This window comes from Mastomys coucha, unplaced genomic scaffold (genome assembly GCF_008632895.1).
Source record: "Mastomys coucha isolate ucsf_1 unplaced genomic scaffold, UCSF_Mcou_1 pScaffold22, whole genome shotgun sequence".
Classification (NCBI taxonomy): Eukaryota; Metazoa; Chordata; class Mammalia; order Rodentia; family Muridae; genus Mastomys; species Mastomys coucha.
This window is the reverse complement of record NW_022196905.1, coordinates 163,617,271-163,637,033: the sequence shown is the minus strand read 5'-3', so window position 1 is coordinate 163,637,033 and position 19,763 is coordinate 163,617,271. Positions and strand designations below refer to the sequence as shown.

The 19,763-nt window shown below is 39.7% G+C and overlaps 1 protein-coding gene across 4 annotated transcripts in view; it reads right to left on the bottom strand.

Moving 5' to 3' along the window:
• LOC116069005 (phosphatidylinositol 3,4,5-trisphosphate 3-phosphatase TPTE2-like) overlaps positions 1-19,763 on the bottom strand; it is a 116,887-nt gene that overhangs the window by 63,172 nt on the left and 33,952 nt on the right. For all 4 annotated transcript variants that reach the window (XM_031339245.1, XM_031339244.1, XM_031339243.1 and 1 more), the window contains 6 exons: positions 19,150-19,203; positions 18,567-18,620; positions 9,363-9,410; positions 5,590-5,643; positions 4,189-4,239; positions 2,095-2,148 (listed from right to left, as the gene is read on the bottom strand). In XM_031339245.1, the coding sequence (XP_031195105.1) occupies positions 2,095-2,148; positions 4,189-4,239; positions 5,590-5,643; positions 9,363-9,410; positions 18,567-18,620; positions 19,150-19,203 (315 nt within the window). The remainder of the gene's footprint in view (positions 1-2,094; positions 2,149-4,188; positions 4,240-5,589; positions 5,644-9,362; positions 9,411-18,566; positions 18,621-19,149; positions 19,204-19,763) is intronic.

Here is a 19,763-nt window from a genome sequence, read left to right as displayed (position 1 = left end):
ACAAACCACAAGGAACTCAAGAAGAAGGAAGACCAAAAGGTGGACAGTGCATCCCTTCTTAAAAGGGGGAACCAAATACCTACGGAAGGAGTTGCAGAGATCAACTATGGAGCAGAGACTGAAGGAAGGGCAAGCCAGCCTAAATATAGTTAGTTATCTCCTGAGAGGCTCTGACAGTACCTGACTAATACAGATGTAGAGGCTCACAGCCATCTATTGAACTGAGCACAGGGTCCTCAGTGAAGGAGTTAGAGAAAGGATCAATGGAGCTGAGGGGTTTGCAGCCCCTTAGGACGAACAACAATAGAATCATTTTTCAGAAAACTCTTTCCCCAGGGACAATTCCAAGACTTCACTTGACAAGTTTCTCTTTTCTCTCTTGGTCTGTGTCTCACTTTGCCTCTGTCCATGTATATGTATATATACTCTATACACATATACATACACATACACATATATGCAGTCTTTGATGACACCATTACTGCAACATGAAATATATCAATCTTCTAACAAAGTAGTTAGACTACTGATACCACAGTATTCAAGTTAGTACTAAAGACTAAAAATAGTCATCTAAGAGCTCAGTGAATTCAAAGACTTATTTTGGGTTGAAATGTGTACAATTACCCAACAGTTTATAAGATTGTTAAAAACTTAAAATTTTTATGCCTATTAGTTTTCTGGATACTGGTATTTAATATTACCTAAAATTAAAACTTGTATACTATAAAGATGACTTGTGGTTTTATAAAGAAAAATTTTATTGCTACATATAAATCAATCTGTGTTGTCATTGTGGAAGTTACACTTAATACAAAATTCATCCTGGAAATGAATGTTGCCCTTTCTAATTTCATGATGTGCAAGTCCTTATACCTGTGCTTTTCATAGACCACAGAAGTGTGTCTTGCCCTTAGACAGCATTAAACTAAGTAGAAGTCTGAGAGAACTCCACTGTGTGATTGGGTTTGAGACACTAGTATTGTGCAGAGGAAAGAGGGGGTGGTCTGGAGGGAGAGGGGGAGGGGCAGCTCCAGAGGGGAGGGATGGGTTTAAGGTCTATTAACTTAATTCTTTTCTGGCTAGGGTTCTATTCTCTCCCTACTTACTGTCACCTTCTTTCTTGCTCCAAATAGGGCTTTTTCCTGTCTTGCTCATACTTCCCCACCTAGATTATTCCATCTATCTATCTATCTATCTATCTATCTATCTATCTATCTATCTATCTATCTATCTATCTACCTACCTACCTACCTACCTACCTACCTACCTACCTATCTATCTATCTATCTATCTATCTATCTATCTATCTATCTATCTAATTCACTTTACATACTGATTACAGCCCTCCCTCCTCTCTCCTCCCAGTCCCCTCCACACAGTCCCTCCTTTTACCCCTTCCTCTTCTCCTCTGAGAACGGGGAGGCCCCCCTGGATCCTAAGCCACCTTAGCACATCAAGTCACTGCAGGACTAAGCACACCCTTTCCCACTGCGACCAGACAAACCAGCCCAGTTAGGGGAAACAGGATTCGCAGGCAGGCAACAGAGTTAGGGGCAGTCCCCACTCCAGTTGGAGGAGATACATGAAAATGAAGCTACACATCACCTACACATGGAGAGGGGCTCAGTCTAGCCAATGCTCGCTCTTTGCTTGGTGGTTTAGTCTCTGGGAGCCCCTCTGAGGATCCAGGTTAATTGATTCTGTTGGTCTTCTTGTGGAATCCCTATCCCTACTGTGGAAACCCCTCACTCCTTCCCCCAACTCTTTCAGAAGCCTACAAGAAGTGCAGGGGCCAACATGGAGCAGAGTCTCCTGCTGAGTCTAACAGTGTCACACAGGTGGTCACAGATTAGGACTAAAACACCCTCTTCTAAGCATTTTCTCTTACTTTCAACTAACATGGAAAGCACGGATGCTTCGTCAAGAAGACTTTTAATAATAACAACCTACATTGTTATTTATACTTCTAAGGAACTCCCCAAATCTCAGTAACTTTCTTTTCTATGCATCTAAATACACCGGAATGCATCTCTCTCGAGTATGCGTGTGCGTCTGTTTATGTACACATAAAGATATTTTTTTCAATCTCACCATTTGTTGATTTGCTCTTCCTGGACTTCTTCTGATGGTGAATCAAATGAGGAGCTGAGGGTTAAACACACAGTCAGATACCATACGCTTTTTATTTCAGTTAGCTATATTGACTGTTTGACTTATTCATAGACTTGTTAACAATTGAATAGAAAGGGTTAAAATTTAACATACTAAAATATGACAGGGTTTTAAGTACTATTCTTTCATATTGAAAGAAACTCCAAAAAATAGTATTTTGCAGTTGAATTTACTTCAGGATTTGAGTTTCATAGCCATTTTTACTAACATGCATTGCTGTGGTATCTCCACACAGTTACAGAATGTGCTCAGCATATGCATCTAGCCTCTGTTCACCACACTGTCACCTCAGTCCCTTGTAACCACTATGCTGCTTTCAAATCAACTCTTCCGCTTTCCCCCAGAGATAAAAGAAGTTAGGAAAGACTTGTCTTTCAGTCTGTACCTCACTTCAGCTTTACAGTGTTAGCCAGTTCTGTTCATTTTACTGGAAATGTAAGAATTTTATTCTTTGGAGCTTAGCAATATTCCACTTTATCCATACATCCCGTTTTCTGGATTCACTCATCTCTTGGTAGACACCTAGGCTAAACGTATCACCTAACAGCTGAAAACTGTGAGGTAATGCACATGGATATGTGAACACCTTTATTATGTGCACACTGTATTTCCTCCAAGCCTATGCCGAGGAGTGGGATATCTCTTCAGCTCCTTTGTCATTTTTAAACTGGTTGGATTTTGATATTTCTCGAGTCTTTACTATATTCTCAGTATTGATGTCTGTCAAGTGAATGGTTGAGAAACATTTCCTACCATTCTGCACATTCTCTCTCCACTCTATTATTTCTATCACACCGCAGAAGCTTTAACACTTCTTGAAGTTAGATTTATTTATGTGTCTGTGTGTTGTGTGTGTGTGCACGCGCGTGTGTGTACTAGTTGTCTATGTGCTGTTCTATGCTGACACCACACTGCTTTACTGTGGGCACGTGCCATGGCTTTGCCATATGGCTTTGCACCAGGTGCTGTAGAACGACTCTAGCTTTGCTCTTTCTGCCTAGCATTACCGTAGCCCTTCAGGACCTTTTGTGCTTCCGTACTTATTCACCTTTTAAAGTTTCCAGAGGCTACCACTGGCACTTTAGGGAGGCTCTACGGATCCAGACCTTACTCTAGCTCTTGGGTACCCATCTGCCTTTGGAAACCTTCTTTTGTTATTTCCTTTCTTCTTCTTCTTTTTTTTAATGAAAGAGATTTATTTATTTGTGTATTTTATGTTTCTGCGTGCTCTGTCTTCATGCATACGAGAAGGCATCAGATCCCATTATAGATGTTTGTGAGCCACCATGTGGTTGCTGGGAATTGAACTCAGGCCCTCTGGAAGAGCAGCCAAGTACTCTTAGCCACTGAGCCATCTCTCCAGCCCCCTCTTTTGCTATTTTCAAGTGCATCTACCATTGTTGGATTTTTACCCACATTGTGGTTGTCTCTCTTTGTCCCTCAGGTATGGCAGCAATTGCAAGCCTAAAGCAGAAGGTCCTTCCAAGGTGACTGTAGCTGCAGATTGTGGTACTAGCCTCGTGTGGGAGAGTGAATGGTACAGCGATGGCGTATTAGCTTCTCTTTTTACTGTTTGAGAGCATTTCTGTCCTCTTCCCACTGTTACCCTCCTCCCATTTTTCTTCAAAATGGGTATTTCTCTACTCCTGTCCTATTCTACTATTTTGTCATACACAGACATTTTAATATTTTTTGGTGGGTTTTAGCCACTAAAACTAAGAGTGAATACCATGAATAAGAGGGTTCCCTCTTTGGTCTATTAGTCTTTTTTTTTTTTTTTTTTTTTTTTTTTTTTTTTTGTATCATAATTTAAGGAATAAAGAATGTTTCATGCAGAGGTTCACAGCATAGCAGAACACCAGCATATAAGAAGAGCTGTGTTTCCTTGCACGATCCTGATAGTAAATGCCCCGACCTCAAACTCTGTGTGCTATGCAGGAAAGAATCTACCCCACTGGTGTACACAGAAGGGCGAAGGACAGAGAAAGAAGTATTAATTTACTTATATCTTACAGAGTGTTGGCGGACACCGATGACTGTGTTTGCAGTATACTTGGAACTTGGCTGAAGGATTAGAAAAAGATAAGACACTGTGTGATTCAAGTGAGTTCAAGTTAATTATAATCTAATGATTATGACTGTCATTCAAGCTGTACTATTTGAACCTTAAGATTCCTTACCTATAGGGCTAGAGCTGTAGTTCAAGGGTAACACAAGTGACTAGCATGTGCAGAGGCCCTAGCAATAAAATAAGACTTCACACGTACATCACATGCTTGCAGTCTAATAGTCACATTCCCTACAGATGATGTTTCCTAGCTTAATAAATATTTTAGTCTTGTTAAAAGAGGTAAGCTGCTGGATGTTGTAACAGACCACTGTAACTCCAGCTTTTGAGAAGCTGAAGCAAGAGGATTACAATATCAAATTCAGCCTGGGCTGTATAGCAAGACATTGACTCAAAAATCAAACAGCTAATAAATAGATAGATAGATAGATAGATAGATAGATAGATAGATAGATTAAAAAAAAAAGTAAGAAAGACCCTTGCTACTGAACCAATGCGTAAAAGTTAAGGTGGATTTTTTTTTAATCTAATTTAGTGCACAGCAGCTATTCCAGCTTATCACATCTAATGTCTTGCTTGCTAAGCACCCCTCCTTCACCTTCTTATCCTCACCATTGGTTTTTACCACACCATAAAGGGTCTCTTAGACAGGAGTCAAGGTCCTTTGGTTTTGGGGTACCCACTTCATCTAGTAGCTGAGGTATGGAGAGTGGCGGACACAGCAAGGGTTCTTTATTTACATTCTTTCCCACTGAGTGTTCCCTGGTATTTCATCGCTCCAAATAAGAGTCTCCTCTTTGTTTACTCGGTGTAAATAACATTTAAAACTGGAAATTCTCCTAATCGTTTTTGCTGATGTTAAACATACTTTCCTAGTAGGAAAGTATGGTTCTATGAGATGTACCCCTTTTATCCAAATTGGTCCAAAATGATAGAAGGGCTCATTTATATGCTAGGACCACATATGAGTCTCCAAATCTTAGTCTCTCTCTCTCTGTTTCTGTGTATAAGGTTGCATCTGCTGTATGTATCTGCTTCTATGTATAAGTATAAGGTTGCATCTGCTGTATGTATCTCTGCTTTCGTGTTTATGTATGAGGTTACATCTGTTGTGTATATCTCTGCTCCTGTGTATATGTATAAGGTTACATCTGCTCTATATATCTCTGCTTCTGTGTATAAGTATAAGGTCATATCTGCTGTATGTATCTCTGATTCCATGTATATGTATAAGGTTACATCTGCTGTGTGTATCTCTGAGAAACTTCACACAGCACATATTTCAACCCATACAATTTTCATTATTAACTACTGATGCATTTTGTTAATATTTTAGTACATCTCACAGTTCACTGGTAGCTTCTTTATCACGTAGAAAAGCAGATTCTTTCTGGATAATGCTAGATGTTAAAAAAAAGAGAAGAAAATACATACAGTCAGATGCCATGCAGTTTCCAAGATTCAACTTTCTGGCTGAAATTCACTTAAATTATTCTATAAACTATAACATTTACCCACATGGAAGTCTGTTATTTGAAAACTTTTATATATTCTTCCTACAAACCACAAACTGACAGCAAGACCCTATTGCTGAAGAGAATACCTACACAACTCATTGAACCCAGAGAAGTCAAGTTGGTGCCTACACAGGGCCTTCTACCACAGGGCCAGCAACTTTAGTGCAGGGAGGTACTCTGTACTCCACCAAAGGAGAAGTGTAGACACCCACCCATATGCAAACATTCTGACTGACAATGGTGTCCTGCCTGTTAGATATGCCTGGGCAATGGTGCCACGAAGCTTGTAGGAGTAGCCAGCATCTATCAGATATGACTTAGGCTCACTCATGAGATGGGACCATACCCGACTGCTTGGGTGACCAAGTACAAAATAGCTCAGGGACCAAGGGCAAAACCAAATATAACTGTTCTATAAAGGAATGTAGGAATACAATGACTCCCAATGACATTCTGCTGTAGTCATAGATCAGTGCCTTGCTTGGCCATCATCAGAGAAGGTTTTTCCTGCAGCAGGTTGGGACAAATACAGAGACACCCACAGACAGATATATATAGAAAGAGTAAGAGACCTTGCAACATTCAGCTTTAAAAGGGATGTTTCCATTAGACCCATCCTCTTAGAGCTATGGAAATTGCAGAAGAGGAGATGAAAGATTACAGGAGCCAGAGGGGATGGAGGGCACCAAGCAATCAAGGCTTTCTAAATCAACAGGATTGACTCACGTGAACTCATGGGGACTGGGGCAGCATGCACAGGGCCTGGACTAGGCGGTACCAGTTGGGGACCCAGAGCTGAAGGGAGAAGTGGACATGTGCCCTATTACTAACCCAGGAGCTATCTCCACTTGATAGCCACTTTCTAATGAAAATTTAGTTTTCTTCAAAGAAGTCTCACTGGGAAAGCAAATGACTCTTAAAATGTAGGTGGGATGTCCAGCAGTAGAGCCAACAGAAAAGGAGCTCAACCGCCTCTTTGGAGGTTCCTTGTCTCATCATACCACAGCTTTTTTTTTTTTTTTTTTTTTAACCTGACAGGCCCTTTATGTGTATATAATGGCTTCAAGTTTAGTCTTTTTTTGAAAATTTTAAGTGTGCTAATGAGGGAGACTCTGTATCTACTCTGTTTCTTGTGCCTTTTCTTTGGCGCTCTTCTGTTGGTTTTGTCTTATTCTGATGTGTTAATTTTATTGTTTCCCTTAGAAGCATTTTTTTTTTTAAATAATGAGAGATAGAAGGGGTTTGGATCTAAACTGGAGGGGACTTGGGGAGAACTGGGAGGAGTAGACAGTAGGATAGGAGTAGATGTGTGTTGGGGGGGCACCATAATCAGGATATATTATAAGAAAAAATCCATTTTCAATAAAAGGCATAAATATAGGGTTTTGTGTGTGCAATGAATATCTTTTGTAAAGGTTTCTTATTGTTTATCTGTATGTGTGCAGTGCCTGCAGAGGTCACAGGAGGGGGTGGAATCTGCTCGAGTTGGAGTTGCAGGTGGGTGAGAGCTGCCCAACTTAAGTGCCAGGATCTCAACTCGGGCCCCCTGAAAGAACAGCGAGTACTCTAACCACTGAGCCACCTCCTCAGCCCCTTTTATGGATATTTTAACTCTGTAAAATCTTCTACATTCAATTCTCTATTAACTTATCCATACTGTGAAAGCACTTGATGAATGAATTTCAAATTCAGCTGCAACTTCTAAATATGAATCGTTCTTTATGGTATCAGTCTGTCCTTCTCGAGTCCCTCTGGCAGCCGTGCCCTCTCAGCAGCATCCTATATGTCTTCTCTGCTTTCACCCAAGGAAGGGAATGGCACAGGCCAGGGTCTTCAATCAAAGTAAAGATGGGGGCATGCATTCAGAGGTACATGATGTAGTCCTGGAGAATGAGGCTCTAATATAGGATCTATTGAATTGATTCCTCTCTGCTGAAGGTTCCTCTGCTGCCTGCCAAGTACTGTCTTTTGGTTTTAAATGGAGTTCTGTTCTCCCTTGGTCAATGAACAAACTTCAAGACAAACTTCAGAAGACAGAAAACACCACACGATATATATTATATAACATATTTCATAATAATTGGTGAGCCTACCCAGGATACCAAATTCAATTCATAATGCATAGTTCTAAAAGATCAGAAGAAGCATAAAGTCTCATAGAAATGTCAAAAGCAATACCCAGGAAGCTCTATCATCATGTCTGCCTAAGCAAGACCAGAACAAAGACAAACCAACAGACATGCTAACACGGAAGGGGGAAAGCCCGTGAGGCCTTAACCCTAGACAAAGAGCAGCCAGCAAGGAAGGACTGCCGAAAGCAGGAAGAGCACACCAACCAGTTATCCAATACCAAGTGGTCAGCTCTGAGAACATGCATACAGCTAAGAGTTTACATACTGAGCAGCTTATATTGATGGTATTTATGAAAATGTAGATAATTTCTTCCTTCTTTTGTGGCCTTTATTCAAAAGGCAAATTGACTGTAAAAAGTTTACATGGGAATACATTAGAGTATTGGAGCCTTGTTATCCCATGAATGTTCCTGAAAGAAACTATCTCAAATGTTAATCTCTCAGAGGGTGGTGTGTGTGTATATGTGTGTGTGTGTGTGTATGTGTGTGTGCATGCGCACGTGCAAATTTTTATGTGCAGGTAAATACATATGCACATATAAATGTGTATTATTAATATCCTTGTAGCCTAAATTGTATTGGTGGTGAGATTACCTAGTGATAACCTTTTCAGTTCAGATGGACTACTAGTAATGGGTTAAAGGGCACCACATGACTTCCTAGACTTCTGTTGCAAAAATGAGTTAAAATCTTCAATTTATAAGTGAATTGGTCTCTACAAAAGTTACCTAAGCCTGTTGTTTGAAGTTAAATATGCCATTTTCTCTGGAAATTATATATATTACACATACATACACACCACACAATTTTTATAACAAATTCTTTAGTCCTATTAAAAGCATAGCATCATGTATGTACTTGCAGTCATCCTCACCAGTCCTGTGTTCGCCTTCCCCTGTGTAAATCTGAGTTCAGATGTCCATGTAAATATGTGTTCCTGTATGTCTAGTTATTTTTAGCAATGCTAGGGATGAGATACAAGGCCTTGCACGTGCTGAACAAATTCTGAGGCAAAGCTTCCATCCAAGGAAATTTCCTGTTTGGAGCATCAGAACCACCTTGGTAGAGCTCTGGACACGAGTGAGGGAAAGCTCCAGGGTCTCCTAGCCCACTTCTACTATGCTGTGGTCATCTCTGCTCCCAGCCCATCACTGCCTCCTCCTGGCTGGAGAGAGGATTCATTTGTGAGCACAACATTTTACATAGGAATTTCAGGTGACAACAGAAGCAAGGAGACCGTTCTCTACAGTTTGTTCTCTTTTTCTACACGATTCAAAAGACAAAGAATATTCATGAGAAGACATTAGAAACGGTTTTAAAGGGAACTTGTGATAGTATGGATGCTCTTGGCAATGAGAAACACAGATATAAACCTATGTGTACAGGCGTATGCAAGCACATATGTACACATACATACTCACACATATACATACACAGACATATCTATCTACGAGTTAATGTGGAACTTACATTTCTTTCGACCCTTCACTCGAGGAATTCAGTTCATATAGGGTTGTGCTAAAGGATATGAACAGACAGACATAAGGCAAGATGTAATCGTCTTAGAGTTGTGTTATTTGGAATGTGATAGGACGTTTCCCATATACATGCGGCTTTACTTGATTACAATGAATAGACCTATAAAGGTAACTCAAGACTGACACACCGTTTCATCTTGACTGTTAGCCTCTGCTGTGCACTCAGATCTTCAGTCTCACTTAAAGGATCTTCCCTCCATTACCCCTTCTTTTCACTCACCTTTGCAGAATTACCTGACCATGAGACATGATGAGTTAGTTGAGACCTCAGGCAGTGTCTCCATTCAATACAATGATGGTCTGAAGTCTGGAGCACTATTTCTAAATGGTGGCAGACGTCAGGGGGAGGGGGGGCGAGGCACACACAAGCTTTCAATAGTTCCTTTTTTTTTTTCCCATACTGAGAGTTACAATGCTACTTCTTTTATTTATCTTTTATGATATTTTTCTTTTTTTATTAGATATTTTCTTTATTACATGTTATATGATTTCTTTTCCCAGTTTCCCCTCAAAAAAAAAAAAAAGAAAGAAAGAAAGAAAGAAACCAACAAGAACAAACCCCTGTTCCCTCCTGCCTCCCCCTGCTCAGCACCCTACCCTCTCCTGCTTACTGGCCCTGGTATTCCCCTACACTGAGGCACAGAACCTTCACAGGGCCAAGGGCCTCTCCTCCTGTTGATGACCGACTTGGCCATCCTCTGCTATACACATGCTGCCAGAGCCATCAGTCCCACCATGTGTACTCCTTGGTTGGTGGTTTAGTCCCTGGGAGCTCTGAGGGTACTAGTTAGTTCATATTGTTGTTCGTCCTAAGGGGTTGCAAGCCCTTCAGCTCCTTCAGTCCTTTCTGTAACTCCTTCACTGGGGACCCTGTACTCAGTTCAATGGATGGCTGTGAGCCTCTACTTCTATATTAGTCGGGTACTGTCAGAGCCTCTCAGGAGACAGCTATATCCGGCTGCAGTGCCCTTCCCTCAGTCTCTGCTCCACAGTTAGTCCCTGCAACTCCTTCCATGGGTATTTTGTTCCCCCTTTTAAGGAGGAATGAAGTGTCCACATTTTGGTCTTCCTTCTTCTTGAGTTTCTTGTGGTTTGTGGATTGTACTTTGAGTATTGTGAACTTCTGGGCTAATATCCACTTATCAGAGAGTGCATACCATGTGTGTTCTTTTGTGATTGGGTTACCTCACTCAGGATGATATTCTCCAGATCCATCCATTTCCCCAAGAATTTCATAAATTCATTGTTTTTAATAGCTGAGTAGTACTCCATTGTGTAGATGTGCTACAATTTCTGTATCCATTCCTCTGTTGAGGGACATCTGGGTTGTTTCCAGTTTCTGGCTATTATAAATAAGGCTGCTATGAACGTGGTGGAGCATGTGCCCTTATTACATGTTGGAGCATCTTCTGGGTATATGCCCAGGAGTGGTATAGTTGGGTCCTCCGGTAGAATTATGTCCAGTTTCCAGAGTGGCTGTACCAGCTTGCAATCCCACCAGCAATGCTACTTCTATTTACCTTTTGTTGTAAAGGTTTTCTCATCTCTTGGTCCACTCAAGATATTAACCTCCCATTTTTATGTTTCTGTGGATAAATGTGTTTGCTGTATGTGTGTTTTCTTTATTAGCCTGTAACACATACACATTTCCCTGGTGATTCCAACCTAGATAAATGATATCAGGTCATTACGTTAGAGTTGACCATTATAATAATGAAAAACTATAAATTCACAGACCCTTTTACATTCATATTATCTATGACTCTCTAATAGCATACAAATTGTTTGAAGCCTGAACCTCCATCCCCTCTCGTGTAGACCTGAAGAAGCATGCTGGCCATGATCTAGTCTCCTTTCACCCAATTTGTCAAAGAGAGAAAACACTAGCCACAGACACACTTAGACACAGTGATAGGCATACTCTGTATTGTCAAGACTACTGTGCAGAGTAGACTTTACAAAACTGAACCTTCCTTTCTTTTTCAGGATTCTAGGCTTTGTGTACCATGTGTGCACATATTTATTTGTGGAAGCATGTGTCCTTATGTGAGTGTTTACATGTATATGTGTGTGCTGTCTGAAACTAATGTGTAACTTGATCTTCACAATTCATTCATGTGTGAGCTAAAGTATTCAAAGGCTAGTCAGGTACTAGCTATAAATACAAGTAGCTTCTGGAATTAGACAGCTACATTAATTCTAGAGTTCTGAGTCATAAACTGAGTGAGTTCTAAATATCCATGCACACCACTAATTCAAGTTTAGCGTTTTTTATATTAGAAAAGAGGCTATCTCTACATGGTGGTTAATGACTCTTGTGGGATTGTAAAATCAGTAACTTATCTATATTTAGGTTACTATTATCTTAATTCCAACATGTAACAGGATTTTTATGGAATTTATTTAAAATTTAGCTACAGTTTATAGACACTTGTTCTTCCTACCAGTGTCAAGTCTTCATTAGTTTCACTTATGGTGAAAATATGAGGTAACAATGAAGTATTTACAGATCTGAGGAAGGAGCTCCATCTGTGGTGCAGGGGGCAGGGCTTAGGATGCCAGCCTTCTGTATGGCAGTGCCCTGCGGGGGGACATCTAAGGCCCATTACCTTTACCATTACCTCTAATCATTTCTGCTGAATGTTTGTCCATGGCCTGACCCCTGTCTTCTGCCAGTCAGTCCTTGACTTCTTTTCCCTTCATCCAACCCAGCAGTGTGTCATACACAAGCATACAGAAAATTTCCTTAGGGCTTAGTTAGCTAGTGATTGCCCAGATTTTCAACCAAGTTAAGAGGTGACAGGAAGGGTGCAGTGACCAAAGCTGCTCTTGGTTGTGGGCTTGTGTGTGTGTCTGCTCTACCTCCATGCATAAATTTAGATCTACTCATCCACGTCTGTTCGGGTCTTCATTGGCATATTGAGGGCTCTCATTTAATTTATTACATCTCTCCATGTACTAATTCATATAGGGAAATGCAACAGTGTTTAAGAACACATATGATCAACATCATGTGACTTCCTAGGCTGCTTCTTCAAATTGCCTTCACTAACACATAAGCAGCTAGTTTGAAACTTTCATCATTTTCCACCAAAATAAAATTTATATATTTGCAATAGACATACCTTGTCTGGTGTTTAGCCAAGTGTCTGGTCCCTGTTTTCAGGTTATTATTATTATAATTATTTTTTTCAACTACAACTGCAAATGTAGTTTCTAGGTACAAATTCCTTCTACCTTACCTAATGAGCTGGCATTTCCTCCTCACTGTTACCCCACTGAGGCTTTCTCTTCTTTTACATAAGTTTGAGTAAAGGCCTAGGAGGGGAGTAACGGCGAGGTGGGTTTGTGTTTGGGGTACCTACTTCAACACGATGGCAGAGTTCTAAAGGCTGATGAATTCCTCAAAGACTGCTGGCTCTGCTCTTCTCAGCCAAAGGCTTCTCTGATCCCTCCTACCATTCCTTCTTCCTAGCTCCATTAGAGTCTCTCTTATGTTCAGCCAATGTACAATACATAAAAGGCTGAGTGCCCTAAGCCTCTGACTGCTACAAACACAGAACAACAACATACAAATGGGGAGAGCCATTCATCTGCGAGCTATTCTCTCCCATTCAGGTTCAACTAAATTAAAAACACTGTTTCTTATAAACACCCCAGGAAGAGTGTTTGGAAACAGCTCGAAGATGCTCTGTCTTTCCATGGGTAATACATTAATATTGACATATTCATGTACATGTCATGAATTTGAACCTGAGATTTATTTGAAGACCTCAAATTGGTAAAAAATGGAGAAGAAACCAAGAGAAGTAATGGTTACTTTAATCTCAAAGTGTAATAGTCTTTCTTCATTGTACTTGTCTCAGATTTCACCTGCAGATTATACAGAAACCACCTTCTTCTCTCAATTTGTGATTATCAAGAGCCTTTGTCACAGCCATTATTTCCACCAATCATGCTGTCTTCCTTGCATGAATTATAGCCAAGTACCTGCTGTTCTGATAGAGTCTCTGCAGAGGGATAGGGGAGGTCTGGAACACTAGGTCTCTCTCTTATCTCTGTCTCTCTAGTCTGTCTGTCTGCCTCTCTGTCTCCCTATCTCTCTCTTTGTGTGTCTGCCTGTCTCTGTCTCCTTTCTCTCTGTGCCTGTGTATCTGACTGTCTGTCTCCTTTGCCTGTGTGTACATGTCTGTCTTTGTCTCTGTCTCTCTGTGTATGTATGTGTCTATCTCTGTCTGTGTGTATGTGTCTGTCCGTCTGTCTGTCTCTGTGTCTGTCTCTGCCTCTACTCCCTCTTTTCTCCCAGTCAGATTCTCTCCTGTCCTAGCTCACACTTGTCTGGTCTCTTAAAGAACTCTGAATGCTTCCCAAGGGATTGGGCCACTACTAAAGGTGACATATTGTCTGGATTCTTTCTTCCTCGCTTTGGTTTAAAATAAATTCAGTCAACTGCAAGTCTTGCAATGTGACTAGTTAGAAACAGTTTAAAAGGCATTATGATATCAAAGATATTCTTGAGGTAGTTTTGTCAAATCTCAACTTCTTCCATGGTTTTTATATATGAAACATATGGATTTATATAAATAATGTATTTATATGAAAAATATGTACATATACATACATATGAAAAAATGTTGCTACAAGCTTGTAGATCTGTGTACAAACATACATGTATTTACATGTGTGTATATATGCAAGTGTACATATTGGTGGTATTTTTTTTTTTTTTACTCTTTCAACAACTGAGATTTTATTAGTCGAGGAGCAGAGTGCACAGACATTCGAATTCTTAACACACACACCCAAACTCTGAAGAGTCCCATATGGTATTCGTGTACTCAATGAAGAGCCACGTATTCTTTCTCTTTGAACTTAGTCCAGTGATGTTCCAACCTCAAACTTGGCAAATTTCCTTAAGACCTCACATAACAACCAAATGCTCATAATCATCACTTCCGCCAATTCACAATTTTATGCCACATGCAGAACATACTCAAAAGTTCCATCTTTCAGAGCACATTATCACAACTGTTAGGAAAATGGACTGCCATGACCACAGCATCACAGTTCTGACAGGGCAAGGACTAATGGGTGGTTTCCTTAGAAAACGGTTCTTCTAGAAACACAAGACCAGATATAACTGAAAATATTCCCGACACGAATGCGGGACTGAGAAACCAAACTGCCATTTAGTATGCTTTGTACTCTAGGATATAAAACTAGCCCACTCTATGGAATGTTATAGTGACCCCCAAGACAGGCACAGCCTCTCCTGATTCAGTATCCTGCTATTTTCTGGTTGTACCAAAAAATAAACAATCAACAAATGATTTACCCTCTTTAAAAAAAAAAAAAACATTACTTAAAAAATGGGACAAGGTGGTATTCCTTCACCTTGTAAAATGTTTCTAGAGCTATTAAAAATTTGCATTTATAAAAATAGTTGATAAGCTGGGCAGTGGTGGCGCACGCCTATAATCCCAGCACTTGGGAGGCAGAGGCAGGCCGATTTCTGAGTTTGAGGCCAGCCTGGTCTACAGAGTAAGTTCCAGGATAGCCAGGGCTACACAGAGAAACCCTGTCTCGAAAATACAAAAAAAAAAAAAAAAAAAAAAAAAAAAAAAAAAAACCAAAAAGAAGAAGAAGAAGAAAAGAAAAAAAGAGAAAGTTGAAAGTTGACAAAATATCCCTCTGGGTTGTACAGGTTGGGAAGCGGGGACTACTAACAGACATGATGGGTGCTTGCTGGGACATGGCTGGTTGCTCTTCTTTGGAGGCTGGACTCTGGTTTTCCACCTCCATTTTCTGCAGGCAGACATGTGGGTTGCTGTTCAGCAACTTTAGCCTGTCTGCATTTTTTTTTTTTTTTGTCTGATGATTCATCTTTACCTGTGGCCTTTTTGGGCTTCACGTTCACCTTGGCAGTGTTGGCCGTGGCCGACAACCTTTCCGAGCAATGCTTGGGCTCTACCTTCGATGCTTCACCCCTAACCTTCCTCTTGGGCATCTTGGTGCATGGGTGGGAGACAGGTGCATGGGATGCTGGATCTGTTATGGAGCTGCACTGCCTAGCACCACCACACAAACTGCTGGGTGTATGGGTTTTTTGTTTTTTGTTTTGTTTGTTTGTTTTGCTTTAAATTTTTTTTATTTTGGTCATTTCTTTTTTTTAACTTTTATTGTATTATGATGAGAAAAGTTACATGATTTCAATTTATCTGAATTTGTTAACATTTAAAAACATTTTAAGTAAACAGAATTGCATCACATTCTTGTTTCCCTTTTGTACCCCAACTCCTCCCAGAGACCCCCATTCAATACCTACAATATCTTTTTTGTCATATTCCTTAAAATTTATAAAATATTATAATAAAAATGGGTAATATAAAAGTTATTTGATATAAAACAACAATCAATTTAACAGTCTGTGTAGATGCTTGTCTACAGCAATAATGAAAATACATATGTTTTTCTCAATATAAATTTTAAATAACTCCAAACATATTAACTGTATACTTCAAAATAATACATCCCTACTAGTATTTTCTTAAATGAACATAAATATATAAAGTGTTTTTTGTTTGTTGGTTTGTTTTGTATTTAGTAGAGCTTAAAATCTTGGCTCTTACTGTGGTACAAGCCCAAAATAAGAACAATTTTTAGACATTGGATTTCATTGTAATAAGGCTGTACTTCAATGACCCTCACATCACCAAAGGATTTTACCTCTATCATAGCTAAGCTGAGAGTTGATAGTTCTGCTGTACCGAGAAATGAATTGTAGGCACGATTTTTGGATACAGACTTCCTGCTATGGTCAAAGCTATTTGACTTGAGTGAGTGACTTTATTCTCAGCCCACAGAGAACAGGCTACATTCATTTAAGAAATGGTGTGTATATTAAGATGGTCTATCCATAAAGTCATTCACTAACTGTTTCAATGAACAATGGTTCTGCTTGGAGGGTGGCACAGACATTAGGTGAAGGTAAGAATCTGGTTCATTGGCTGTGATAATTTAGAAAAACATTCATCTCAGAGAAAGTAACTTACAAAGTCCTCTTCTTCAAACTTTGATAAGAATTACAAATGTCAAGCAAAGCATTCAGTCTCACTCTTTGTTGTTCTCTTACAAGTCACCTCCCAATTTAATCGTCTACGTTTCTTTTGGGTATATAAATACTTCTGAAATATGTAAGCTGTTGTGAAAACCATAGTATAGTGTAAAAACATGAAATAAACAATACTACTAATAGAGAGGCTGAGATAGGAGAAGCAAGATCTCAAGACCCTTATGTTATACACAGCAAAGACACTGTCATGTACAAACAAGCTGAAAGTGTATATGGATTATATAATATTGGACCTATTTCTCCAATTACCAAATTAGAGAGACCATTGGTTGACAATCAAAAAATTTCTATTTCCCCATATTTTTAGATTTCTATCAATTAAGATATGTTGATAATATTAATTTTTCATATTAAGATATTAAGAAAAAGTAATTGTTACTTCCTGTTGTTTTTGTTGTAAGAGGTAGAATTAAGTTTGTGTGGATTTGTTGAAAGATTACTTTCTTGCTTCTTCTACGGTGTAGTTTTGCTCCTTATGTTTATGTTTTCCATCTATTATCCTTTGTACAGCTGGATTTGTGGAAAGATACTGTCTAAATTTTGTTTTGTCATGGAATATCTTGTTTTCTCCATCTATGGTAATTGAGAGTTTCATTGGGTATAGTAGCCTGGGCTGGCATTTGTGTTCTTGTAGGGTCTGTATGACATCTTCCCAGGATCTTCTTGCTTTCATAGTCTCTGGTGAGAAGTCTGATGTAATTCTGATAGGCCTGCCTTTGTATGTTACTTGACCTTTTTCCCTACTGCTTTTAAAAGTCTTTGATTAGTGCATTTAGTATTTTGATTATTAGCAACAGGAGGAATTTCTTTTCTGGTCCAGTCTATTTGGAGTTCTGTAGGCTTCTTGTATGTTCATGGGCATCTCTTTCTTTAGGTTAGGGAAGTTTTCTTCTATAATTTTGTTGAAGATATTTACTGGCTCATTACCTTGGGAATCTTCACTCTCTTCTATACCTATTATCCTTAGGTTTGGTCTTCTCATTGTATCCTGGATTTCCTGGATGTTTTGGGTTAGGAGCTTTTTGTATTTTCTTTGACTGTTGTATCAATGTTTTCTATGGTGTCTTCTACCCCTGAGATTCTCTCTTCTATCTCTTGTATTCTGTTGGTGATCTACAACTCCTGATTTCTTTCTTAGGTTTTCTATCTCTAGGATTATCTCTCTTTCTGATTTCTTTATTGTTTCTATTTCCGTTTTTAGATTCTGGATGATTTTGTTCATTTTCTTTGCCTGTTTGGTTGTGTTTTCCTGTAGTTCTTTAAGGAATTTTTGTGTTTCCTCTTGAAAGGCTTCTAGTTGTTTACCTGTGTTCTCCTGTATTTCTTTGAGGATGCTATTTATGTCTTTCTTAAAGTCCTGTATCAATATCATGAGAAGTGATTTTATATCTGAATCTTGCTTTTCCAGTGTGATGGTGTGTTCAAGACTTGCTATGGTGGGAGTGTTGGGTTCTGATGATGCCAAGTAACCTTGATTTGTGTTGCTTATATTCTTATGCTTGCTTCCTGCCATCTGGTTATCTCTAGTGCTACCTGCCCTTGCTAAATCTGACTGGAGCCTGTCCTTCCTGTGACCCTGGTTGTGTCAGAACTCCTCAGAGTCAAGCTGTCTCTGTGATTCTGTGATTCTGGGATCCTGTGATCCTGGGCTTGTTAGAGCACCTGGGAGTGGGGCTTCCTCTGGTTGTTTTGGGACTGGCTGCAGAGTTTGCACTCAAGGTCTGCTCAGGCCACCGGCCGGCCCATACAGACCAGAAGCAACCAGAGCCATTGGGCTGGCAGAGTTCCTGTGCACCTGGTTCTGGTAATCCCAATTACTCCCAGTGTTGGGACAGATGTTGGGTCCTCCTCACCTCTGATCCTGGGTGTGTTAGAGCGCCTGGGAGTGGAGCTTCCTCTGGGTGTTGTGGGACTGGTTGTGGAGCTTGCGCCCAAGGTCTGCCCAGGGCACCAGCCCAGACAGACTGGAAGGCTGGGTGTATGTTTTTAATTCAGTTCACTTACCTGTTGCTCGAAACGCTCTCAGGGCCATATAATGTCGAATCATTTATATATGTTCTAAAGTATTGAAAAGTATATAGTCAGTAAAAAGGACATCCATGTGGAGACAGAGGCATGGGGAGGAGGTATGGGATGTGGAACAGTTGGAGGGTGGATGGGGAGGAATAAAAAATATGGAGTGTAAAAAATTTAAAAAAGTGCATATGCATAAAATATAATTATGTCTAGGTAAATCAATGTTATATTTACTGTCATTATTATATGTTAGCTGATTTTCTGAATATGCATATAAAATCACCAATTTCTATCTCATAGGCAGCTGAGGAAAGCTGGGACAGAAAGAGAGCGTTCTCCTCAGGGAAGACCTCACCAGATGACTGTCCGGTGTCAAATGGTCAGCCCCCAAAACATACAGATAAGTAACATTATACAGACTGAGCAGCTTATATTTAGGAGTATATATGCATATGCATACATGTATATGGAAACTATAATAATAATAGAAGAGGCCATGGATTTGAAGGAGAGGGGGGAAGGCGCCACCACACAAACTGCTGGGTGTATGTTTTTAATTCAGTTCACTCACCTGCTGCTCAAAACTCTCTTAGAGGCATATGATGTCGAATCACTTATATATGCTCTAAAGTATTGAAAAGTATATAGTCAGTAAAAAGGACATCCACATGGAGACAGGGGCGTGGGGAGGAGGTATGGGATGTGGAACAGTCAGAGGGTAGATTGGGGGGATAAAAAATATGGAGTATAAAAAATAAAAAAAGTGCATATGCGTAAAATATAATTACATTTGGGTAAATCAAAGTTATATTTACTGTCATTATTATATGTTAGCTGATTTTCTGAATATGCATATAAAATCACCAATTTCTATCTCATAGGCAGCTGAGGAGAGCTGGGACAGAAAGAGAGCGTTCTCCTCAGGGAAGACCTCACTAGATGACTGTCTGGTGTCAAATGGTCAGCCCCCAAAACATACATATAAGTAACACTATACAGACTGAGCAGCTTATATTTAGGAGTATATATGCATATGCATACATGTATATGGAAGCTATAATAATAATAGAAGAGGCCATGAATTTGAAGGAGAGGAGGGAGAGCATATGGAGGGTTTGGAGGAGAGAAAGGGAAGAAATGAGCAATGTAATTATAACAATCTCAAAAACTAAAAAAAAAAAAAAA